Source organism: Pongo pygmaeus, chromosome 4, assembly GCF_028885625.2.
Source record: "Pongo pygmaeus isolate AG05252 chromosome 4, NHGRI_mPonPyg2-v2.0_pri, whole genome shotgun sequence".
Lineage (NCBI taxonomy): Eukaryota > Metazoa > Chordata > Mammalia > Primates > Hominidae > Pongo > Pongo pygmaeus.
The window spans coordinates 181,891,508-181,916,755 of NC_072377.2; the positions used below are offsets into that span (position 1 = coordinate 181,891,508).

Here is a 25,248-nt window from a genome sequence, read left to right on the forward strand (position 1 = left end):
TAGACTCATAAATCACATGCTGAATGAATGCCATTACTGATCCTTGACATACCGTGTATATATTCACTTAATGTGTACTGCACAATTCCGAACACTGGTTACTCCCTTGACTGTTTCTGACATAATTCTGGGAGGTGCCAGGGGCATTGACTCCCACTATCTATTCTGCTATCCCTGCCATTCAGTGACCTGTCCCTTCATCTTGTACTCATACAGTGGGATTCTCAGCCTGAGCATAGAACATTTGAAGGAAGTGTCCTGCCATTCTTCCCAGGAATGTGTAAGTGAACACTGTGTTATTAGATGCCTATGCAATTATTTTTTCTAAATAGATTAACCAGTGGGGATGCCAGGCATATTCATCTGTTCAAATCAAGATTGGTTCTCTTGATGCCAAAGGTTAGCAGCAACAGGACATGGCTTCTGTTTTGGTAACATTACTAACATAGTGCACATTCCTCACCGTGTTGCCTAGGAGCTTCCAGTGCAGAACAGGGATGTGGTCTGCTCTCGGTTTATGCCATGCGCAGACTCTAAAGATGAGAGGATGTCAATTGGCAGAAGCAGCTACCTGAAGGAGACAACCAAACAAGGATGTGAAGAATGCTAGTTTTGGTCAAAACTGATTTGAAGATGTAATGAAAAACTGGGGGAGGTGGCTGTTGACCAGGAAAGGATCTCGGGACAGGGTAAACAGGCACACTCAAGACTCTCCTAACTTCTGATTTTGTCCAAAGTTATCTTTTCTTTTAACATGAAAATGAGGTATGTGTTAGACTGGGGAGTTAGCAGATAGCTGGGATGGAAGACACAGCACAAACATTAAGGCCTTGTTCCTGCCTAGGTCCCTTCGCACACAACCTTTTGAGTTAGAAGAAGGCAAGGTGGCATTCTCACTGTCTTTTCCTTCCATAGATAATGTCTTGCTGTTGGATGGCACTGACCTGGTGGCTAGCATCACATGAGAAATAGCTGTTATTTTTTGAGCAACTACTACGGTCCAGGCAATGTATGTGGCCTTCATTTAATCCTCATAGCAGCCCTATGGGGTGTAGGTATTATCATCTCAATTTCCAGATGAGGAAACAAAGGCTTAGAGGAACAAATAAACCACTTTTTGTCCATGGCAGTGGAACCACAGTGCCCCTACTCTTCATTCCTGAAGAAAATGCTATATTTTGACTCCAGTATTGATTATTTTCCTGTTTTTCTTCTAGTGAAAAGTAGTTTATCAGTTGTGTCCCATAAGCTTAACTCTCGCTTGTTTTCTCTTTCATTAAATGGCAATTTATTGGAGGTAGCGCTCTATAAACAGGGGACAGTGTGTGTTTCTGTTTGCCTGAAGATAAGAAAAGGGAAAGGGTATTTCTGGAAAGTATATTATTTGGCTTAAAATTGAGCAGTTTCCCTAAAACATGAGTCAGCAGCAGGAGGGTATGGATCAGCCAGACCAGGAACCACAGGCTTAATTATTAGCTAATGGGGAGTCAAGGGAAGAACAGCTACCCGCTTCCCCCATCACCTCCCCACAGCCGTCTTGTTTGCCCACAGTCTTATCCTCCTCATGCTGTGATCCTGTGAGGAGCATTAGTGAAAGAGTGAAGAGACAAAGTAGAAAATGTGTGAGATCAGCCTACATCTGCACCCTGCTTCTGATAAAAGTTAACCTCTCTGAGACCTGGCTTCCTTGTCCATAAAATGGGAAAAAATCATACTAACAGGGTTCTAAGGATTACCATAATGTGGATAAAGCTTTGTTCCAGCACAATGTCGTCACATAGAAGAATGAGTTAGCGGCAACAGTTATTAATGTGATGCTAGTCTATGTGTCACAAATGATGTTGCACTAAGGGGTGGAGGGATGAGGGGCAGGGGTGCAGATGCAAGAGGAGATAGTTTTCAGAGGAGTGTGTACTCAGGAGGGACTACTCGGGCTCCATGAACCATCAGGCTTCCACAGGAAACTTGGGTCCTGGGCATCTAGAGCTCTCCTAGGGCCCCTGGATTTCTTTTACTTCTGAAAGATGAGAAACAGCTGTTCTGCTGATGCTGCCAACTCCCGGAGAGCTGGGAAGCTCCATGGACTTCACAAGCTATTGCCATAAATTGGAAGAGATAGAGGGTGACCTCTCTTTGTTAGGTGCTGTAGTTGTGCTTTTTCATTTAGTCCTTACAGCAGCCCCAGCAGAGGTTGTGCCTCGCCCGTTTCCCCCAGGCATTCGCCATTCTGCTGTATACCCACAGAGTCCTGTTGCAAGTACCTGAGATTCTGCCTGAGGACTTCTCTTGGTTTGTGTTGACACAAGCTGAGAATACCAGGGAGTTAGTGCCCCTGGGACAGCTCTCAGCCAGTGGAAGTGGGAGGATAAATACCCCAGCTTCCTCACTCAGTGAGGCACATTCTACCTGTTTCTCAGGGTTCCCTGTGGGAGTGAACCTCTCTAAGCTCCCAGTAACAATTATGTACACTTTGGCTTCTTTCTCTTCCTACCTGGCTTCCAGCTCCTCTTCTGTATTTTCCTGATCAGGACTGGGACTAGGGTGATGAGCCTTTATTGTTGGGTTCGTCTAAGTGCAAGGTTGGCACCCGTATGAACCTGAGAGGGTCGCTTTACATTCTGTACCCTAGGCATATCATTTGCATTGCCCTCATTCTGGCCCTGTCCTGGATCACTTCCCGAATAAAGTTATTTGCATTCAAATTAGGTCTGCCTCTGGGTTTACCTAACCTAAAGCAAATCCTATGAAGACATCAGTCTCCAAGTTTTATACAAGGAAAACCGAGGCTCAGAGGAATAAGAAATTTGTCTAAGGTCATTCAGTTGGTAATGGGATGGGATTTTGAACCCAGGTCTGCCCGACCCCAGAGCTGAAGCTTTCTGTACTATACCACACTACTTCCTACTTCTCATTTCAGTCACAAAACTAATGACTCAAGGGAAATTTCAGGTTTGCATGAGCTCATTTTTGCCTGTGAATCAGGGTAGCTTTGGCCTTAGGTAGTTAGCAGATGGGAATTTGGGGAGAGGAAGGCAGGTAATAAGTGGATGAGAGGGTTGTAGTTGTCAGTGGAAAGATGGACTAGTGGAAAGACTGCTGAAACTATATGCACCAGGAAGACAGAACTTACTTACTTCCTCTCAGTTTCAAAAGCCCTGGACTTTTTTTTTTTTTTTTGAGACAGTCTTGCTCTGTCACCCAGGGTGGAGTACAGTGGCGTGATCTCGGCTCACTGCAACTTACCCTGCCTCGCAGGTTCAAGCGATTCTCTTGCCTCAGCCTCCCAAGTAGCTGGGATTACAGGTGCACACCACCACGCCCAGCTAATTGTTTAAATTTTTAGTAGAGACGGGGTTTCACCATGTTGGCCAGGCTGATCATGAACTCCTGACCTCAAGTGATCCATCCACCTCGGCTTCCCAAAGTGTTGGGATTACAGGCGTGAGCCACCATGCCTGGCCAGCCCTGGACTATTGAGGTTGTGGGAGGGCTCTTCAATTTAACAGAAATTAATTGATACTTCTCCTTACCAGATACAGAACTGAGGTCTGAGGCTGAACGGGTGAATAAGAACATTCTCTGGGAGCCCATAGTACAATGGGGAAGAAGAACACATAAACAGATGCCTTTAATAAACAGTTATAAATGCAGTGATACAAGAACATCCATCACAATATGGAACCAATAAGCAGACCACACTCAGCTGGGATCGGCCAGGAGGAGCTTTTCAGAGAAGGGCTCCTTATTGTTGATAATTATAATTTAAGGGATGAGGAAAAATGAGGTGAAAAGGTGGGAGAGGCCAAAGGGAGGGTCATTCCAGACAAGTCAGTGCAAACAAAGACACAACAGAAGTAGCTCGATGTGTGTAGGAGAGCTGCAAGGCACACTCACGGTATAAAGGGTGTGGAGCAAATGGGGGGAGCTTATTGAGGATCTCTGTGCCTGGCGTGGGCACTGTGGGTGGTGAGAAGCCTGTGAACAAGCTCAGAGGGAAGGCCTGACCTCCCGGCCCATCGGCAGTGCTCTGGTTGTGCCCACCTCTTCCCCAGCAAACTGCCTTTCCTCATTCCTTAACTCCATCTGTACAGTTGGGAGATTGGCACTAAGGGGCTATGAGGGAAACTTGTGAGGACTTGTCCTTCCCTTTGTTGGTCAGTGGCCATCTGGTGTCTGAAGAGAACCGCTGACAGCTGCAGTTCTCTGCTACAGCCAGGCTGTCCCAGCTGCTCACAGACCTCAAGTTCAGCCATCCTTCTCCCTCCACTGGCCTTGACCCAGACTTTCCCTGGCATTCTGACTAGGGAACCAGGACCCCTGTTCCTGGGGTCTGGACACAGACCTTTCAGAAACACAGATGAAGAGCCCTGGCAATGCTTGTTAGGGGCATATCCTCACCCTGGCTCCAGAAATTGCAGGCTGTCTGCATGAATCACAGCTGGGCCTTTCATATTCAGTTCCACATTTTCCTCTCCCAACTGAACAAAGTTGAGAGGGACTGGGATCCCAGGCTAGGCAGGATGCTGTGTTGTTTGTGACAGCCACTCTACCCTCTGCCACCCCATCCCCCATTTCCCTGCCTTTCACAGCCTATATGCCTGGTTGGTACCCAGTAAACTTCACAGCAGGACTGATGTTTGGCATGTTTCCCGGCCTCTTTATGCCACTACTGATAGAGGAGCCACTATCCCTGGTCTCCATCCTGATGTCATGTGGAGGCCTACTATCCGTGGATAGAGTTACTGCTGACAAGGCAGTCTGAAGCTTTGAACAAAGATGTGTTGCAGGCTGTCTAGCATTCTACATTGGTGCCCCAAGGTTCTGTGCCTTTGAGGAGAAATTTCCACAGAAAAACAGCCTGTTGGCCAATAGCTCCACAGCAGCCTAATACTCCCCTTCTCCTTCCAGTAGAGAAGACCTAAGATGTGAACCTACTCTCCCTGCTGAGCCTACAGACTAAAGGCTAGACTCCACAGTCTGCCTGTCACCTCCTCTCCCACTATGTATCCCCACCTTGGTGTATCCTCTTCAGGCGCCTGGAGCTGCACCTCATTCCTGTGTGTGTGTGATTTGTGGTTGTGTACATGCTCTCCACTTTGTCAAGGACCACTTTTGTCAGCATACTGCTGTTCTTTCTTCAAGGCTCAGCTTCTTCAGCTAGCCCTGCCCACTCGGCAGAGTCAGCCCCTTCCTCTTGTGCTCCCACATTGCCTCTTGCTCAAAAGTACTTACCATAACCTTTCCAGGCTAGGCGCCTCCAGCTCCTTCTAGGGGCGAGCCACCACCTCAAAACTCATTAAATATTTGCAAAATAAACAGCCCTCAGCATTGTAGAGGGAATGGCCCAAAATCTTAGACCCAGTTCAACGCTCCACTTTGCGGTAATCATCTTGCTCAAGTTTTCACCACAGCCTTGCCTAGCCTGGGCTACTCTTAGGGCAGGCTTGGAAGGAAGTGCAGCTTCCTGAATTAGCTGATGTTTGGTAAGTGGTGGTGGAGGAAAAGGGTGGGGCTTGAGGATATTATAACTCGGGTCACTTGACCCCTGAGTGTTGCTCTTGGTCATTGGGGTGCCTCATATTGCCAGACAAGAGCTCAGACCTGAGGAGAGTGACCAGCTTCTGTGTGTCCCAGGTAAGCGCTTCGGTCTAATTACTGCCTGCTCCTTCTGCAGCTGTCTTGTCCTCATCCCTCCTGTTTGGCTCACACCAGCGGAAGTGGACACTGGAAAGATTAAGCCAGCTGGTTCTCTTTCTTTGTTTTTGAGATGGGGTGTCTCTGTCTGTCACCCAGACTGGAGTGCAGTGGCACAATGAGGGCTCACTCCTCGACCTCCTGGGTTCAAGTGATCCTCCCACCTCAGCCTCCGGAGTAGCTGAGACTACAGGCGCACACCACTACACCCAGCTAATTTTTGTTATTTTTTTGTAGCGATGGCGTTTTGCCATGTTGCCCAGGCTAGTCTCACATTCCTGGGCTCAAGCAGTCTGCCTGCCTCAGCCTCCCAAAGTGCTGGGATTACAGGTGCAAGCCACCACACCCAGCCTGCCAGCTGGTTCTTGATGGCAGCTCCCAACATCAGCAGAGGTCCCTGGGGTACTTTTCAGGAGGAAAACTCACTTTGTGTAGCCCATTCAGCTAAGGGAAGCCAGGGGGCCCTTAGTCAAACAGACCCTGGGCTCTGGGGATGCGGCAGTGAAGGAGACATGTCCCTCCCCACAGGGAATCTCAGTTGGAAGAGACAGAGCTGAATACATTTACCTAGCATATAAATATTAGGGCTACTTGGGGATTACTTCACAGATTCTGTCATGTAAAAATGCTGAATAAATATTGAATGGATGAGGGAATGAATGAGTGAGTGAATGAATAAATGAACTAGCTGGGCCTTGAGAAGGCCATGTGTGTAGCTCTTAGTCCTTTTCAAAGGTAATTGCCCCAGTTACCTCATTTTATCCTTGAAATAGACCTGTAGCATAGAAAAAGAATTCCACACCCCTATTTGACAGATTTGGAAACTCAGCATAGGTATGTATGGTTTGGGGAGATTGATCAGAAGCTGATTTGTTGCTTTATTAAATAAAAAACTACCCACTCCCCTTGCTTCCAATTTTAGAAAGGCACATTAGCACATACCTATACCAGACCCTGTGCCGGCCATGAGTGCAGAGGTGATCAAGTTGGTTGGGGTAAGGAGGTGAAGAAACTAGAAGCAGAGGTATCAGTTAGGAGGCTGTTGTAATAATCAGGCCGGAGGATGGTCTGGTGCAGTGGCTGTGGGAATGGGGAGAAGGGGACGCACAGGAGAGCTCTTAGAGAGCCTGAGATCCAATTGCAGAGAGGAGGTGCGGGTCAGGGATGCGCGCAGGCAACCTGAACGGCCATGTGAGTGAGCACACTTCGATGTCTCCAGTCAAGGTGGAGAACAGAAGAGCTTTGTGGGGTAAGGTGATGGAAAAATGAGTGTGGCTTTGTTGAATTTGAGGAGCTTCTCCACCATCCAGATAGTGATGTCTAACAGACCACTGGGATTTAGGATTTGGCCGAGGCCAAAGGTAGATTTGGGAGCCCTGACACAGCTATTAATGAAACCTTGGGAATGGGTGAGATAAAGGGAGTGTAGAGGGAGGGAATGACCAGAAACTTGGGAACCCCATTGTCTGAAGGAAGAGAAATTACTGATGAAGACTACGAGAGACTCAGGAAGGAGACCTAGGAGAGACTGGCTGTGAAAGCCAAGGACGGGGAATTCTGTAGCAAAGAGAATGACTAGTGGCTTTGCATGCCTGAGAGGGCAGCACAGGTGGGGACTGAGGAAAAGGCTTGGGATTGGGTAGTTAGGAGGTCACGAGTGACCACGTGGAGGGTAAATTAGTGAGCGTAATGGGAGTAGGTGAGGAGGGGAGTGTAGGGGTGGGAAGGTACTATATGTCCAGAAGTTCTGCTGTTGCAAGGAAGGGAGGTAAAGTGACTCAGTGGACAGATGTCTCTTCCCATATTGGGCCCTCTGCTGTGTTTCCCTTTTCCCCCACCCCTAAAGAGCACCTGACTCACTGAGGGCTCCCTTGGGACTATGCAAACAGCAATACCACCTCCAGCTCGGATGAGCGAAGTATCTGACATTTCTACAGTTCCTTACAGTGTGCAAAGGACCACTAACTCCTTTAATCCTCACAAGAACTGAGCTTTTCATGTTATAAGAGGAAATGGAGAATCATAGAGTTTCAGTTCAGATTCAGCTACATAAATCTGAATGCACATCTGAGCAAGTTCCTTTGCTCTGGTGATCTCATTTGCCCCACACAGCCCTTTGATACATGTTGGTCCCATTTCACAGATGAAAAGCCTCGAGGTTGAGATGGGGTGCAGCTGCCTTGTGGAGAGCAGGGTTCCCACCTCTGAGTACAGGGCTCTTTCTGCTCTGCATCACTTCACTGTTAAAACCCACCTGATGTTTATGTTGCACATTATATTTCATAAAGCATTTCCCCAGGTGTTATTCTATTTAGTGCTCACAACAACCTTGTGAGGGTAGATATTATTTCCTCCTGTTTTATGGATGGAAGCTGAAATTCAAAGAAGTCATAAATGACGTCCAAGGTCAGGTCATTAGTGGAACCCCTTTCTGAAGCACAGACCCACGCCTGTCCATGACCCCTGTTGCCTTCAGGATGAAATTCATGTGCCTTAGCCTGGCACAACGGCTGTCCCTTGTCCAGCCTGCCTGCTTCTCTGGCAGGTCTTTGGTTCCTTCTTTGCTCCAAGCCTCTAGCATGTCCCTGACCCCCCAACCACAGCAGCATGTCCATCTATTACAGGTGGCCATCTTGCTCACTGCCTGTGCTAATCACACTGTGATTGTTGATGAGACTATGAGGTCCGTGAGGGCAGGGCCTAGGTCTGCTTCATCTGTACCACAACGTCCAGCATAGCAGGCATCAGGAACTGGTGAATGTCAATGAATGACAGAATTAACAAATGGCATTTGGACTGAAATCAGCCTTTCCAGTGCTCTCTCATTAGACATGCTTGTGAAAAACAAGGGCCTTCTGGTTGACTGCTACAGGATCTTTGATGGTTGGAGGTTCTGAATTCTTCTTCCAGCTTCCTTCCTGGTCCCCTTGAGAAGGAAGGAAGTTGGTCTGGGTTACAGACTCCTAGGGCCTATAGAGTAAATGGTTGACCCAGGTTGTCCCTTTTCTCCCATAGGTGGCCACCTTCCACTGTGGAAGCTCATGGACTCCATTGGGTCTTCAGGGTTGCGGCAGGGGGAAGAAGCCCTGAGTTGCCCTGAGGAGGGCTTGCCCGGGCCCTCAGACAGCTCAGAGCTGGTAAGTTCAGCACTGGGTTCCTGTTTCATGCTTGTCCAAGGCTGTCAAGAGCAGTGTGACTGAAGCTGCCATGGGATCCTGGGCTCTCACCCATGCAGCCCCTTTCCACTGAGCTTTTCATATCTGAGCTGGTAACGATCTCCTTTTGTGCTCCAAACAACTGCAAGGTTGGGATGATCATCTTACAGGTGATGAAGAGGGATACAGAGAAGTGATATGACTTGAGTTTAGGACATGACGGGAGCTTGAGCTGAGGTGTTTCAGCTCCAAACATGTCATTTTTGCCACCTTGCCACACAGGTGCCGCTCCTGCCCCAGGTGGGTGACACAGTCTAGAGTGGACTTTCCCAGGGTTATCTGGTCAAAAGCTGTGTTCTTGAGACCTTTCCTTTCCCGCCTTTCCAGTTCCTCCTGCATGTCTCCCTCAACGTAGCCGCTACAATCAGGCACACAGACGATTTTAGTGCCAAACTCATTCCTGAGGCTTGCTCGGAAGTGAGTTTCTTCTTTTTCTGTCGTCTTGACCAAGATTTAGAAGCTGTCTCATACCACACCCTTGAGCAGGAAATTCTTGTGTAAGCCATTTCGTATCTCTTAGTCTCTGTTTCCTCATCAGTAAAATGGAGAAAAATAAAATCGAATACTCCCCACCCCCTGAAGGCTAATGGAGATAAAGGACTTGCCTGTGGCCGGGCGCGGTGGCACACGCCTGTAATCCCAGCACTTTGGGAGGCCGAGGCAGGTGGATCACCTGAGGTCAAAAGTTCGAGACCAGTCTGGTCAACATGGTGAAACCCCATCTCTACTAAAAATACGAAATTAGCTAGGCATGGTGGCGCATGCCTGTAATCCCAGCTACTTGGGAGGCTGAGGCAGGAGAATCGCTTGAACCTGGGAGGCAGAGGTTGCAGTGAGCCAAAATTGTGGCACTGCACTCCAGCCTGGGCAACAAGAGCAAAACTCCATCTCAAAAAAAAAAAAAAAAAAAAAGTCCTGGTGCAGTGGCTCACGCCTGTAATCCCAGCACTTTGGGAGGCCGAGGTGGGCAGACTACAAGGTCAGGAGATCAAGACCATCCTGGCTAACAGGCCGAGGTGGGCAGACTACAAGGTCAGGAGATCAAGACCATCCTGGCTAACACGGTGAGACCCTATCTGTACTAAAAAATACAAAAAATTAGCTGGATGTGGTGGCAGGTGCCTGTAGCCCCAGCCACTCGGGAGGCTGAGGCAGGAGAATAGTGTGAAGCTGGGAGGCGGAGCTTGCAGTGAGCCAAGATCGCACCACTGCACTCCAGCCTGGGCGACAGAGCAAGACTCTGTCAAAAAAAAAAAAAAAAAAAAAAAGACTTGCATAGTAGAGGAGGTGCCCACTAAAGGGTTCTTGAGTCATTCTCTGCAGTTTCTTTAGTTTTCTGGCATGTTCTGACATCCACTTGACTAGGCTTGTTGCCCAGATTGTGGGGGCGTTACCCCTCGCTGAATTTCATGCTCCCACTTACCCCTTGTCCAACCTGTACCCCAGACCCTGCTGCAGACAGTTCTTCTGTGCCCAACCCACAGCCGTGACTCAGGAGTGACAGCGGTGGCTGGGCCACAGTGCCTGCCCAGCCAGGACTGGCTCTAGGGCCTGCTGTCATCTCCTCCCTCACTTCTTGCCCCTCCCTGATGACACTCCTGTGCAGGCCCACATCTGCCCTGCTGGCTCCATCACATACACCAGCGGTTGAAAGAATTCCCTTTGGCTTTGGGGGACTTCACAGGGACACCACATTTCCCATGGTCCTGGACCCCCAACTCAGCACCACAGGCCTTACCCTGTGCTCCCCTTGCCATGACCTTAGGTTGAAAAAAGGTTAGTTAACCACGTGTGGCCAATTCCCAGTCCCATCTCAGAGGCCCTTCCCCACCCCTTCCACCAGGCTTCTCTTTGTCATCAGAGAGGGTATGGAGTCAGGCTTTCCAGGCCGGGTGTGCTTTGTGCTCTGAGGACAGGGAATCCGTGTTCCACTGAGCATCTCCTATGTGTGACACTGTTCCTCCACTTCAGGTTTGCTGTCTTCTCAGTCCTCATGGCATCTCTGAGAAGTGGGTACTATTGTTCCTGCTAGATGGAGGGGTCACTTGCTCAGAGAGGTGAGGTGATGGGCCCAGGCCAGCAACACAGCAAGTTGGTGACAAGAGCCAGTGTTGAAACCACATTGGACTTCACACGCTAATGCCTTTCTCCTTGCTCTTCTGTCTGAGGTCTCTCCCCGCTCTTCCTGGGGTGTTGCGGGTGGCTCCAATAGCTTCTCCTGGCTTGTGTGCACCTCACCAGGATCTGCCAGGGAAGTCCTTCTGTCTTTCTTGCAGTTCTGCTGTCTTCTAGTCTCTCCTCCCGAACATCTCAATGTGCCCAAGAGGAAAAGGAAGAAAAACAATTTGCCCAAGCCATTGACTTCTCCATGACTCTACTGTTTTCATGAAGCAATACTAAAACGCCCCTCCCATCCCAACGGCACTGGGCACTTCCACATACATTACAGCCTTTAATTCTTACGCCACCACAACCATCCAATCAACAAATCCTGCTTCCAGCTGGTGCTCCTCGTGGCCCTCAGATGTAGCCTTGAGCAAGACGTAGTCCCTGGCATTGGGGGACTTCCAAGTACTATTATTTTCTCAGTTTTGCACAAAGAGGTGACTGAGGCTCAGAGAGAGGTGTGACTTTCCCGGGACCGCAGAGCCAGAAAAAGGGAGTGCGAGGACTCAGGTGTAAGTTTTCTCAAGCCGGATCGTCTGGGGTTTCTTTCCAGCAACTTTCATCAGCCTTGAGTTCTTTTCAAGAGAACTTTCTAGGTTTTATAAAGCTCCACATTGATGTAGAAACATCTCTGCAGTCAGATAGATATGGGTTCAAATTCTCCCTTTCCCCTTCACAGCTGCTTGGCCATGCAGATGACTTGCCCTCTCGGAGTCTCCGTTTCCATGTTTCTAACAATTGGGTGGCTGGGGCTCAGAGGGGCAAGGCTGAGACCCCACCTGTCCTGCAGCTCTTTGACTTTGCTGCCCACTGCCTGAGTTCCTGGATGCACAGCCTGTGAGCAAACAGGGTCTGCAGCTTGGCTTCAGCTTCTCTTTCCCTTGTCACCAGATAGACCTGTTCAGGGTGAGATAGAGTGGGCATGGCACCCCTAGCATGCATGGCTGCTGGAAGCATGTGCTGTAAGGCAAACGTGTAAGTGGACATCTGGCATCCCAGTTAGGATGATTTGCCTTCTTAGGGATCTGTTTCCCATTCTCTTCCTAAAGCAAGAGGTGGGACTGAGTTGTCCTTATCTCCCTCAGCTGGCAGCCTCTCCTCCCAGCCTCTCCTCCCTGGAGCAGCCTTATTATCCAGGTGCCTGAGTTGTTAGTTCAAAGATAAGTGTCCAGTTTGGGGCAATAGGTCATTGAAATGGAACTCCTGTGTGACAGGAAGTGGGGGCTTTGTAAAGTCTGAGCCTGAGGAGGATGGAGTTGCTGGGCTGTGACCCTTCAATGAATCCAGGGAGGCTGTTGGGGCTTCTTTGAAGGATGGGTGAGAGAGTCGTCTGGGGGAGGGTATTTGCTCACAGGGATGAGGTCCCTGGGGCTCTTAAGCTACTGGGCTTCTGGTGGAGTGACAGCCTGGGGTGTCCTGGCTTCTGCCTTCCCTGCCTTCTCACCTGCCCCTTCAGACTCCGATCCACTCCCAGATCAGTCTTCTCCAAATCCATCCCCTCGCTCTTCCCCTGGATCTTCGAATGGCTTGTTCCCTTCCTTCATTTAGGTCACCTCCTCAGGGAAACCCTCTTGGACTCATATCTAAAAATACCTCTTTCTACCCTGGTCACTCTCTAATTTCTTATCCTGCCTCCCTACCTTTAATAGCCACCATCACTACTGGAACCAGATTGTATGTTCACATGCTTAATTTCTGTTTCCCACCCTGGAATCTAAGGCATTTGTTGCTTCTTGGGTGGTTATGTGTGTGCGGTGCTTAGAATAGCGCTGGGTGTGTACTGAGGGCTGGAGCAATGTTTTGGGAAGGATGACCGACTGAAAAAAGGACCATCCTCTGCAGTGTGGTCTCCAAATGCTCTCGTGCTGGGCTTTTTCAGGCTTCAGAGTCTGAGAGTGGGTTAAGAGAGAGAAACACTTGAAGTTTGTTCGTGCATTTGTTTATTCTCTTGTTCGTTCAACAACGACTCACTGAGAGACTCTTGCTGTGGGTCCTGGGGAGCCAGAGAGCAATCATTCGTGGTATGGCAGGAAGAAGGTCTTGCCAAACCCTGAATTCAAAGAAGAAGAGGGGTAGGGTAGAGGATGTAAGGAGTTGAGAAGGAGCCGTGAGGTAATGGGGCAGGAGGAGGAAGAAGGTGGGTTCTTTTTCCAGGACAGAGCCTTCTGAGGATGCCAGAGCTGGGTGCAGGCTGTTGGCAAGAGAGCCAGGGTGTATGAAGAGCCGAGGAGTGGGCTGGGCAGGGCAGGCCTCTGCCTTGGTTGGAGTTGGGGAGTCTGGCTAGCCCAGCAGTGCTCCTTCCCAGATGTTGACCTGTTTCTCCCCAGGTGCAGGAGTGCCTGCAGCAGTTCAAGGTGACAAGGGCACAGCTACAGCAGATCCAAGCCAGCCTCTTGGGTTCCATGGAGCAGGCACTGAGGGGACAGGCCAGCCCTGCCCCTGCGGTCCGGATGCTGCCTACATACGTGGGGTCCACCCCACATGGCACTGGTGGGTAGCGTAGATTGAGATGCGTGGCCAGGCCTGGAAGAGGGTACTGATCTAGGGGAGGGAAACGTTCCTTATTCCTGTCCCCCATCTCTATGGCCCCTTGACCAGACTTTGCAGGCCTTAGGAATTTGGGAAGTGGGCAGAGGGCTCTGGTCTTGCCAGCTACATGCCTTTCTGTGACCTGCTTGCCCTCCAGAGCAAGGAGACTTTGTGGTGCTGGAGCTGGGGGCCACAGGGGCCTCACTGCGTGTTTTGTGGGTGACTCTAACTGGCATTGAGGGGCATAGGGTGGAGCCCAGAAGCCAGGAGTTTGTGATCCCCCAAGAGGTGATGCTGGGTGCTGGCCAGCAGGTAAGCACTCACTGCCCAGCCTCTGGGGTCTGGGGGCTTGGCTGGGCAGCTGGGGCTCAGATGGGCAAGGCTGAGTCCCCCCACTTCTCCTGCAGCTCTTTGACTTTGCTGCCCACTGCCTGTCTGAGTTCCTGGATGCACAGCCTGTGAACAAACAGGGTCTGCAGCTTGGCTTCAGCTTCTCTTTCCCTTGTCACCAGACGGGCTTGGACAGGGTGAGGTGGAGTGGACATGGGACGCTAGGTGGAGGGTGGCTGCAGCCCCATGAAGGCCATCAGTGGAGTAACCCAGCTTCTCTACCTCCAGAGCACCCTCATTTCCTGGACCAAAGGTTTTAGGTGCAGTGGTGTGGAAGGCCAGGATGTGGTCCAGCTGCTGAGAGATGCCATTCGGAGGCAGGGGGTGAGTGGAGGGAGGGGTGACAGGAGGGCTGCCCATGTTGGCCTGGGCCTGGCACACATGCGTTGGGCCTGGGCTTCTGGGAGAGTTGCTTTCCTCTTTCCTTCATGTCCTCCATCCAGTTTGACCTCAGGTACATGTTGCTGTCATTCCCATCGTATAGGTTAAAAAACACTGAGGCTAAGAAAGGTCAAATAAACGTTCAGGACCCAGGGCAAACAAACATGAATAGACTTTGACCTCCTCATCAAGGTTTTCACAGTCTAGAGGGGGAAGCATTCTAATAAAAGATTGTCTGTGTCAAGGAGGAGTGCGTGGACAACTCTGGGAGCACTGGCTCTTTGATCAGGGACTTGAAGGAGGAGTTTGCCTCCCTTCAAGTCAGGCTGGGGCTGGGGCGGAAGATCTAGTCTCAGAGAAGGCCACACACAAGAGTCTGGATGCTGGAGAAAGGCTGATGCGTCTGGGCTAACCTCTTGTGGCGAGAAGCTAGTGCTGGGAGGAACAGGCTTGGGGAGCCAGGCAGGATGACAGTGAGGCTGGCAAGGCACAGCGTTCAAGGAGGTGCTCAGTCTCAGGAAACTCATCCTGGTCCTGGGAGATGCTGAGGGTGGACGTCACTGTGACCTGGGGGCCCAAGTTGGGGGTTAGGGAGGAGCTGAGGGTGGGATTGGAGGAAAAGCTCCTATAAGGTGGGAGCCCACAGCATCTATGGCACAAATGTGTATGGCATGCAGACATGTGTTTCATGGACTCTTATGTATCTCCTTCAAAGCCAGGGCCCCAGCCCTGCCGATTCCCTGGATTCCCTCCTCTGGCCACTCAGGCCAGCCTTGACCTCTGCCCTCTTCATCATCCAGGCCTACAACATCGACGTGGTTGCTGTGGTGAACGACACAGTGGGCACCATGATGGGCTGTGAGCCGGGGGTCAGGCCGTGTGAGGTTGGGCTAGTTGTAGGTGAGCCACAGACCATTTGTGATGATGGGTGGAGGGTGTGCTGCCTTGCGAGCTGGCCCTGACAGGGTTGTCTCTGCCAGACACCGGCACCAACGCGTGTTACATGGAGGAGGCACGGCACGTGGCAGTGCTAGACGAAGACCGGGGCCGCGTCTGTGTCAGTGTCGAGTGGGGCTCCTTCAGCGATGATGGGGCACTGGGACCAGTGCTGACCACCTTCGACCACACCCTGGACCATGAGTCCCTGAATCCTGGGGCTCAGAGGTGACCTGGCAGGGGGCCCTGACCTTTGGTTCCAGGCCCTATCTATGACTGCTCTGCTTCCAACCCCTTCTGTCCCTGTTCTCAGGCCCTTAGGCCCCTCCCTGTCACTCTGAGGGTCTCCAGGGAGCAACCTGGGGGCCCTGACCAGGTTCAAAGAAGGAAGGGCCCAAAGTTCTAGAACCCAGAATTGTCAACCCTTGATCTTCCCTATGCCTGACTCTGGCCTGCCCTGACAGGTTGGGGGTTGAGGGCTGGAAGTGGCTGAGCAAACTGCTCTCTGTCTTCCTTTGGGTCCTTCTTCTTCTCCAGGAAGCTGCTGAATGTAACCTATGTCAGAGGGGGCAGTGGGGTCTGGGCATACACCCACCTGTCCTCTGGGAGGCCATTCGTTGCTTCTGGAGTCTCCAGTTTGGGAGCCCCAAAGAAAGGAATCCTTCTTTGGGAACTCTTGGAGGTAGGGCCAGGTGGACTGAGGGCTTAGAAAAGGCTTCCTCCAGCTACCCTTCCCACCTGCAGGTTTGAGAAGATGATCGGAGGCCTGTACCTGGGTGAGCTGGTGCGGCTGGTGCTGGCTCACTTGGCCCAGTGTGGGGTCCTCTTTGGTGGCTGCACCTCCCCTGCCCTGCTGAGCCAAGGCAGCATCCTCCTGGAACACGTGGCTGAGATGGAGGAGTGAGTGGGGGAGATGGTGGCTTAGTGGGGGATTCTTGGCTTGGGGGAAGGGGAGGATACTCTGTCCCCAAGGTAGCCATGGGGCTTTAGTGGGATGGGGAGCTTCTGGGCTGAGCCCCAAACCACTTCCCTTTCCCCTCCAGCCCCTCTGCTGGGGCAGCCCGTGTCCATGCTGTCCTGCAGGACTTGGGCCTGAGCCCTAGGGCTTCGGATGTTGAGCTTGTGCAGCATGTGTGTGCGGCCGTGTGCACGCGGGCTGCCCAGCTCTGTGCTGCTGCTCTGGCCGCTGTTCTCTCCTGCCTCCAGCACAGCCGGGAGCAACAAACACTCCAGGTTGCTGTGGCCACCGGAGGCCGAGTGTGTGAGCGGCACCCCAGGTATTGTGGAAACGTGATCCGCGTGATTAGGTGGCATGAACACGTGTGTGTGATACACACCCAGAGGGCCCTCTGGGATCACATGTGCAAGCCAGTGGACACGAAGGGCACTTAGGCAGAGGGAGGGCCAGACTTGAGCTATGGGAGGCCAGAAGACATCCAAGGAGAGAAACAATGCTTCCCTTTGTGTGTTCAAGGGTGGAGGCCATGGCGACACAGGGGCATATGGTTGGGGCACAGAACAGATTTAGAATTGAAGTGATAGGGGAGGCTGGGTATGGTGGTGCACGCCTGTAATCTCAACACTTTGGGAGGCTGAGGTGGGAGGATCATTTGAGCCTGGGAGTTTGAGGTTACAGTAAGCCATGATCACTCCGCGGCACTCTAGCTTGGGTGACAGAGCAAGACTCGATATCTAAAAAAATTAAAAAAAAAAAAGTGATGGGGTCTTGGGCTTCAGGAGGCCCTAGGGGTCCGGGGCCAAGCTGGGCACACCTGTATGTATCTGGGGGTCCAGGGCCAAGCCATGCACACCTGTGTGTGTCTGGGGGTCCAGGGCCAAGCCGGGCGCACCTGTATGTATCTGTAGGTTCTGCAGCATCCTACAGGGGACAGTGATGCTCCTGGCCCCAGAATGCGATGTCTCCTTCATCCCCTCTGCGGATGGTGGTGGCCGGGGAGTGGCGATGGTGACTGCCGTGGCTGCCCGTCTGGCTGCCCACCGGCGCCTGCTGGAGGAGACCCTGGCCCCGTTCCGGTTGAACCACGATCAACTGGCAGCGGTTCAGGCACAGATGCGGAAGGCCATGGCCAAGGGGCTCCGAGGGGAGGCCTCCTCCCTTCGCATGCTGCCCACTTTCGTCCGGGCCACGCCTGATGGCAGCGGTAAGGACCTGGCCTGAGTGTGGGACCGAAACATGGGCTCCTGGGGGTCCCAGTGTGTGCTGGGGCTGGAGCCACAAGCCCTATCCTGGCACTGAGGGTCTCTGCCCCACAGAGCGAGGGGATTTCCTGGCCCTGGACCTTGGGGGCACGAACTTCCGTGTCCTCCTGGTACGTGTGACCACAGGTGTGCAGATCACCAGCCAGATCTACTCCATTCCCGAGAGTGTGGCCCAGGGCTCTGGTCAGCAGGTACCCACAGCCTGAACCTTGATGTCAGAGGTCGGGAAGGGCTGAGCAGTGCCTACCCCTGACCTGTCCTGCCCCACAGCTCTTTGACCACATCGTGGACTGCATCGTGGACTTCCAGCAGAAGCAGGGCCTGAGTGGGCAGAGCCTCCCACTGGGTTTTACCTTCTCCTTCCCATGTAGGCAGCTTGGCCTGGACCAGGTGAGGGAGGGCCAAGAGAAGTGATTTCCAAGGGCCTCCTGCCCCCACATACCCTTTATGGAGTGGGCAGGAGGCAGGGGAAAAGGCTGGGTGGTGGGGGGGCTGGGGTTGGTGGTGGTGGCAGCACTGCTGGGCTGGGCTTGCACACAGCCTCAGTTTCCCCAGACAGGGTAGGCCCAGGGTTAGGGTCTGAAGCATTTGGGAGCAGGTCAGGCCTAGACTGGGGCTGATCAGAGGACAGATCGTCCATTTTAGCTATAGCGCTGGTGTATGGGCCTCGGGGTCCTGTGGGAACCAGCATTTGTTCCTGTCTCTAGCAGGGGCTTGAGGTTGCTTGGGGTTTTTTTGGCCTCTCTCCTCCTCCTTTCTTTGTTTGTTTCCTTCTCAGTGCCTGGCTCAGTGTTGGGTGCATGACTAGGGTGGCAGAGTACCAGGCACAGGCTGAGACACACATCCCTACTCAGCACACACTTTAGCTTGTTCTTACACAAGGATGAGGGACTTCTCAGTGTGCACACCGGAAGCCTGTCATGGAAACAATACCTCCTGGGCCTCTGGTCCAAACTCCCAGGAATCTCCCTCTCAACATACCCAACTTCTGCTTGAAAGCCTCTTGCCAAGGAGCTCACTGCCCCTGAAGGCAACAGTTGCATTCTTAGACAACTATGATCAATGAGAAGCTTCATCTCACCTACTCCAACCAGCCTCCATGTGATTTTCACCCCCTGCTCCTGCTCTGACCTCTCTCTGATATGCAACTCATATTTTTGTTTTTTTGTTTTTGAGATAAAGTCTCACTCTGTCGCCCAGGTTGGAGTGCAACGGCATGATCTTGGCTCACTCACTGCAGCCTCCACCTCCTGTGTTCAAGCAATCCTCCTGCCTCAGCCTCCCAAGTAGCTGGGACTACAGGCACATGCCAACACGCCCGGCTAATTTTTAGTAGAGACAGGGTTTCACCATGTTGGCCAGGCTGATCTAGAAATCCTGATCTCAAGTGATCCACTCACCTCAGCCTCTCAAAGTTTTGGGATTACACGCGTGAGCCACCACACTCCACCTGATATGCAACTCTGTACTCTGCTTTCTTTTACACGGTGGTCCTTTGGATAGTGCAGTGGGCCAGTCTTGCTGCTTGGCTGCTCTGCTCCAGGCTAAGCCTGCTCAGTCCTTTTGATTATTCTTTGTAAGCTGTGAGAAGCAGGTGAGACTCCGTGTGCAAATCGGGGGGCGGGGTGGGGGCAAGAAATATAGTCTTATTAATTTTCTGTAACTGAACTTAATTTCTGTGCTGAAGGCTGGGTGCAGTGGCTCACGCCTGTAATCCCAGCACTTTGGGAGGCTGAGACGGGTGGATCACGAGGTCAGGAGTTCAAGACCAGCCTGGCCAAGATGCTGAAACCCCATCTCTACTAAAAATACAAAAATTAGCCGGGCGTGGTGGTGTGTGCCTGTAATTCTAGCTATTTGGGAGGCTAAGGCAGGAGAATCACTTGAACCTGGGAGGCAGAGGTTGCAGTGAGCTGAGATTGTGCCATTGCATTCCAGCCTGGGCGACAGAGCAAGACTCTATCTTAAAAAAAAAAAAAAGTTGGGCCCACATTCTTTTCAGGGGTGAAAACTTAACCAGTGTGGGGATTGCCTTCCCCAGGAGCCCCTTTGGCTCTGCAGCAGCCTTTGCTGTGCAGAATTTGCAGGGATGTGGGGACTCAGGGAGGTGCCCCGGGTCCTGCTCTCTGGGCACTTGCCTCTGCCACTTCCTCTCTTGAGTCTCGACACCTTCCTGGGCATTACCTGGGGAAGGAGGGCAGAGGCCTCCTCTGTTCTCAGATTTCTCAGATCCCTTCTGAACAGGGATTCAGCCCAGTGGGGAGGGCATAGGACACCTGTCTCAGGAAGCCATCAGCAACCTGGGTCTGACTTCCCCCTTTGCCTCCCCTACCCCACTCTAGGGAGAGCGGCCCACACAGGGGCTATTACTCATCATCTGGTCTCAAACTGGTTCTTTCTCTCATTCTATCACATTTTCTGCTTTCTGTTTTTGAGACAATGAGCCTAGGACAATAAAAAAAGGGATAAAAGGACATATTATTGGAGGAAAATGTTGCTTACTATTTCTAAAATCTTCTGCCCCAAAGATTTCCTGACCTACCCTCCATGCTCCTCCTCTGAGCAAAGCAGTAATTTTCTCCCAACAGATGTAGACTAATTCCTGCTCCCCCGCCCCCTCCCTCAGAGGACGCACACTAAGAAAACAGCATCCCTTTCCAGGTAAAGTCGAGCCCCGTGTCACTAAGTTTAAGTCCCTTTTCTCACAATCCAGGCACTCAGCCTTCATGCTGCCCAGGGGCCTGGGTTCTGGCTTTTCCATTCCTCCTGCCCCTGTATTTGGAACACACGAGTGACTCGCCCATTGACATGGCTGTATCCCTGAAGCTGAGAATTCCTTCCTCTCGAGTAACTTGGAGTTCTTTCTGAAACGGTGGGATCTGCTGTCATCTGGGCCTCTGAGCCTTCTCTGTCCTCCTCGTCTCACACACAGCACTCACTTTACCAGCTCTGTTCATTCCTAACCCAATTACAAAGGGCCATTCCTTCTGGGCAAACGTCTTAAAATGGCCAGACCCTCTGACCGTCTGGAACTGATAATGGAAAATGTAGGTTAGATGGTTATTAATAGGTTTTTGCACACCGAAAGCCTCCTGGGGAGTAGGGAGCGGGCAGAGGGCAAGGCCTTCAACCGTACAGCAAAGTAGGCAAGGAATTGTGCTTGGGGAGGGTGGAAATCCTAGGCTTGTGATGGATGCAGGTTTTGCAGAGGCAGAGTGAGCCTGAAGGGGCCTCCAGCTTCCTGCCACTTCCTCTCGGTCTCACCCCAGGGCATCCTCCTGAACTGGACCAAGGGTTTCAACGCATCAGACTGCGAGGGCCGAGATGTCGTGAGTCTGTTGCGGGAAGCCATCACACGCAGACAGGTAGGAGCCTGTTCTAGGGGTGCTTTGGGGCTGTGGCAGGCCTTGAGGGGAGCAAAGAGTCTCCTGCTTTCTGAGGGGGGAGCCCTCTGTGGCAGAGACCTCTGGGTCCAGTGCTGGTTGCTGTGACGACTGTGTTGCCCAGCAACTAGCAGCATCCTTTTGTGTGCAGGCAGTGGAGCTGAATGTGGTTGCCATTGTCAATGACACGGTGGGAACCATGATGTCCTGTGGCTATGAGGACCCCCGTTGCGAGATAGGCCTCATTGTCGGTGAGGAGGGCCCTGCCCTTTCATGCCCCTACTGCTTGGCAATTTGCTGCCTTCTGTTGATTCCTCTGGTTGGATGTTTCCTTGGCGTTGGGGATGTGGGATTGCTCTGGTCTGACCCAATAGGTCTCTGGAACAATCTCTTGGGCTGGCAGTCTGGAGCTTGGGTGTTTAGTCCAGCTCAGTGACTGACTCGTGGTCATTTAAGCTCTCTGAACTTCAGTTTGCCCATCTGATAAATGAATCTGAGCTTTGGAGTTGTACAGATTTGGGTAGAAATACTAGCTGTGTGTTTCCACCTGTATGACTTTGGGCAAGTCACCAGAGCCTCAGTTTCCTCATCTCTAAGATGGAGATAAGAATCACAATGCCTGTCTCAAGGCATCATGAGGATGAAATGGGAGGGGACAAAATATAGCATGGTCCCTGGCTCATGGTACACACCTGGTGTTTGGAGCTGGGTGGGGGCAGGGGACCAATGAGCAATGAGGGTCCTTCAGACAGTCCAAGATTCCATCCTTATTAAGCACCTACCCTGTGTCCACAGGGGACTGGACAGGGGAATAGGGAGACACATAAAACAAGAGGCAATTTCTGCCTTCTCAGAACTGACCACTCAGCAAGAGTTAAGCCCAGAACAACACGTGGCGGTCAGAGAGTGACTTGATTCTACACGTGGGCAGCAGCGAGGCCAAGATCAGGAAGGAGTGGGTCTCAGGATGAGTGGAACTTGAAAGCCCTGAAAGAAAGGATTTGGCTCTGTTGGGGAGGAGGGATCCCACGGCTCCTGGGGCATTGGTCTCTCAACATGAGGCATGTGGCAGCCTCTCTTGAGGGGGAGGTTTTTGAACCCAGGACCTGGCATGGTTAGGCACTTGGGAGAGGCATGCCCAGGTTGCTGTGTGCATAAACAGCTGGACAGAGGAACTCCAGGTGGGGCCAGCAAGGAGCCCACCTGCCTGGAGCTGAAACTGTGTCAGAGAAAGGAAGGAGACGCCCTCATCCAGGGTGCGCCCTCTGCCTGGAATGCCTTTTCCTTTCTGTGCTTCTTGGGTTCAGTCACTTCCTCTCTGTTGCTTTCCTGACCCTGTTGGCAGAGACTCACCCCATGGTCTGGGCTCCCACGATGCTCTCCTTGGTGCTTCCACAGGGGCACAGAGGCTCCATCAGAGCTAGCTATTCATTGCCTGACCTCTGGCCAGACTGTGGGGCTCCTCGTCTCTGATTTCTCTGTGTCCCCTGCTCTTGGCTCAGCACCTCTTAGTTGGATTAAGGGCCTGGCAGGCCAGTCCAGGGAGCTTCGGCCTCTCAACTGCAGAGAGCTAGGGGCGAGGGCGGGGGATGTCACATGTCTCCCAGGGGAATGACAGGACAGCTGGGCATTGTAGGAGCACTTGGTGGTGGCATGGTGAATGCACTGATGGTGATGTTGGTGGGAAAGGTAGTGAAGGTACCCAGGGCTTGGAGCTAGCAAGGTCTGCACGAGGAATGTCGGGAAGGAAGGAGGACCAGGACTAGGGACAGGCTGTGAGCATGAGAGGTAGAGAGAGTGAGCCCGAATGTTGCCATCTTGGTATGGGAAGTGCTCAGAGGGTCCTTGTCTACATCGGTAAGTAGCTTCCACATTGCTGGCCTCTCTGCAGGAACCGGCACCAATGCCTGCTACATGGAGGAGCTCCGGAATGTGGCGGGCGTGCCTGGGGACTCAGGCCGCATGTGCATCAACATGGAGTGGGGCGCCTTTGGGGACGATGGCTCTCTGGCCATGCTCAGCACCCGCTTTGATGCAAGTGTGGACCAGGCGTCCATCAACCCCGGCAAGCAGAGGTGTGGGCTGGGCCCAGGCAGTGGTGGCTGGCTGTGACCGGTGCTGCGGATGGTGGCCGGTGGGGCCTTCTGCCCTGAGTGCACACACATGTTCATGCAGGTTTGAAAAGATGATCAGCGGCATGTACCTGGGGGAGATCGTCCGCCACATCCTTTTATATTTAACCAGTCTTGGTGTTCTCTTCCGGGGCCAGCAGACCCAGCGCCTTCAGACCAGGGACATCTTCAAGACCAAGTTCCTTTCTGAGATCGAAAGGTGCCTGAGGCCTACATTGCCTCCCCCACTTCAGGGGGTCTTTCTGTCCACTGTGGGGGATTGCTGGCCACGGGTGGTGACGAGGTCCGCTCTGGAGGATGAAGTGGGAGAAGTCACGACCCACCTCCCTGTGCTCTCTTCCTTCCTGGTCCCCAGTGACAGCCTGGCCCTGCGGCAGGTCCGAGCCATCCTAGAGGATCTGGGGCTACCCCTGACCTCAGATGATGCCCTGATGGTGCTAGAGGTGTGCCAGGCCGTGTCCCAGCGGGCTGCCCAGCTCTGTGGGGCAGGTGTAGCTGCCGTGGTGGAGAAGATCCGGGAGAACCGGGGCGTGGAAGAGCTGGCAGTGTCTGTGGGGGTGGATGGAACACTCTACAAGCTGCACCCGCAGTGAGTCTGGGTGTGCGGGCTGGGGAGGGAGGTGTGGCCAGGTGGGGCTGGTGGCCTGGGCTCACCTCAGCCCTCCTCTCACAGCTTCTCCAGCTTGGTGGCGGCCACGGTGCGGGAGCTGGCCCCTCACTGTGTGGTCACGTTCCTGCAGTCAGAGGATGGGTCCGGCAAAGGTGCAGCCCTGGTCACTGCTGTTGCCTGCCGCCTTGCGCAGTTGACTCGTGTCTGAGGAAATCTCCAGGCTGAGGAGGTCTCCGCCACAGCCTTGCTGGACCCGGGTTGGGGTCTGCCTGTTTCCCAGCCAGGCCCAGCCACTGAGGACTCCTGGGACATCCCATGTGTGACCCCTCTGCGGCCATTTGGCCTTGCTTCCTGGCTTTCCCCGAGAGTAGTAGCACTCCGGTTAGCAATATATATATATAATTTATTTACATTCACGTCCGATAAAATCCCTATGCGCCCCGGCGGCCGGGCAAGGCTGTGTACATAAGGCCAAGTGTAAGTGCGTGAATGCACTTAAGACAAAGTCAGGACACGAGCTTCACATGACAGGCCCCGCGTGGGGCACCAGCCAGCCCTGGGGACGGGCACGCCACGCCACACACACTCGCCACTGTACAGCCCGGGACTCCCATTGCATATTCACAGGCCCCGCCGGGCAGGGCACCTCGAGGCTGGGGGAGGGGCAGGGGCAGGGAGGAACCGTGGGGTGTCCCTGGGTGGGTGGAGAGGGCAGCATGTGAGAGGCAAATGTGCACCAACACTGGGCGTGAGACGTGAGCAGCCTCAGGTGTACAGCATGAGATGTGTGTGGTGGGGGGTGTCTGCATGACCCGGGAGGGGGGGGTGTGTGAGATGAGCACACGAGGCATGCGTGGCACGTGCTCGTGTGGTGGTCATGTGCCTGAATCCAGGGGCTACCCCCTGTCCGGCTGTGGCCCTCGGTCCTGCAGGCTTGGAGCAGGGCCCCTCAGACGTGCCCCTACCCAGCAGGCACAGAAATGTTTGCATAAGGTCCAGCTCAGGCAGGAGCTCCGGGGCCCTGGCCCAGGCCCAGTGTGTGCGTGCATGGCCGTGTGTATGCGGGGCCCCTGGAGAGGGACGGGAGGAGAGGTAGCATCACACGCACATACACACACACAGATGGGCTGGGCCTGGCCCAGGCTCCAGGCACTGTCCATCCTGGGCCCTGGGGCCGAGTGTGAGCAGGTGGCAGTGCCAGCCTGGCTAGGCAGGCCATGGAGAGGTGGGAGTTTGGGCAGGGTCTGAAGGACCAGCATTAAGGGACAGCTTCGGCTGGGAGGGGGCCTGTCCGAGCAGCTCTCCCCGGTGTGGGGAAGGGCCCCTGTCCGGCTTCTGCCTGTCCTTGGTGGGTGCCAAAGCTGGTGAGAGTATAGGTGTTGGGCCTGGCCGGCCTCAGCACTCGGCCTCCGACACTGTGAAGAGGCCAGCGTCTGGCTGGCCCAGTCCAGCCACTGCTGCAGCCAGCTGGCTGAGGTTGCCGTTGGGGAAGTGCCGCGCCTCCCACAGGTTGAGGATCATGGCTGTGGGGCTGGGCTTGGAGGCAAAGAAGCTGAGATGGCTGTGGAGGGGAGGGGGGCCGTCAGCAGCCT

At 53.0% G+C, this 25,248-nt stretch overlaps 2 protein-coding genes across 7 annotated transcripts in view; one reads left to right on the plus strand and one right to left on the minus strand.

The window, feature by feature from the left end:
• The first annotated feature begins 46 nt into the window (after window positions 1-46).
• Window positions 47-24,068, plus strand: HK3 (hexokinase 3). Of its 4 annotated transcripts, none has more exons than XM_054489582.2 (19): window positions 47-280; window positions 8,710-8,831; window positions 13,403-13,565; window positions 13,762-13,916; window positions 14,012-14,131; window positions 14,223-14,318; window positions 15,176-15,275; window positions 15,356-15,539; window positions 16,056-16,211; window positions 16,355-16,588; window positions 17,178-17,473; window positions 17,586-17,722; window positions 17,802-17,921; window positions 20,801-20,896; window positions 21,066-21,165; window positions 22,806-22,989; window positions 23,090-23,245; window positions 23,402-23,635; window positions 23,720-24,068. In XM_054489582.2, the coding sequence occupies exons 1-19, from the start codon at window positions 277-279 to the stop codon at window positions 23,862-23,864; spliced, it is 2,802 nt and encodes a 933-aa protein (XP_054345557.1). In that variant the 5' UTR covers window positions 47-276; the 3' UTR covers window positions 23,865-24,068. The 4 variants fall into 4 exon arrangements, 3 of the variants coding, with proteins under 3 accessions (XP_054345557.1, XP_054345558.1, XP_054345559.1); XM_054489583.1 differs by lacking the exon at window positions 47-280 and adding an exon at window positions 5,555-5,634; XM_054489584.2 differs by lacking the exons at window positions 47-280; window positions 8,710-8,831 and adding an exon at window positions 11,523-11,587.
• Window positions 24,039-25,248, minus strand: part of UNC5A (unc-5 netrin receptor A) — a 69,861-nt gene continuing 68,651 nt past the window's right edge. For all 3 annotated transcript variants that reach the window (XM_054489578.2, XM_054489579.2, XM_054489580.2), the window contains one exon: window positions 24,039-25,217. In XM_054489578.2, coding sequence (XP_054345553.1) covers window positions 25,052-25,217 — 166 coding nt within the window. In that variant the 3' untranslated portion in view covers window positions 24,039-25,051. The remainder of the gene's footprint in view (window positions 25,218-25,248) is intronic.

What these genes read in the sequence shown, in the direction of transcription:
- HK3 (XM_054489582.2), top strand. An exon ending in TGAGGTTGGGCTAGTTGTAG is followed by an intron (nt 15,276 to 15,355) that starts GTGAGCCACAGA and finishes TGTCTCTGCCAG; the next exon opens with ACACCGGCACCAACGCGTGT. An exon ending in GTGTGTGAGCGGCACCCCAG is followed by an intron (nt 16,589 to 17,177) that starts GTATTGTGGAAA and finishes ATGTATCTGTAG; the next exon opens with GTTCTGCAGCATCCTACAGG.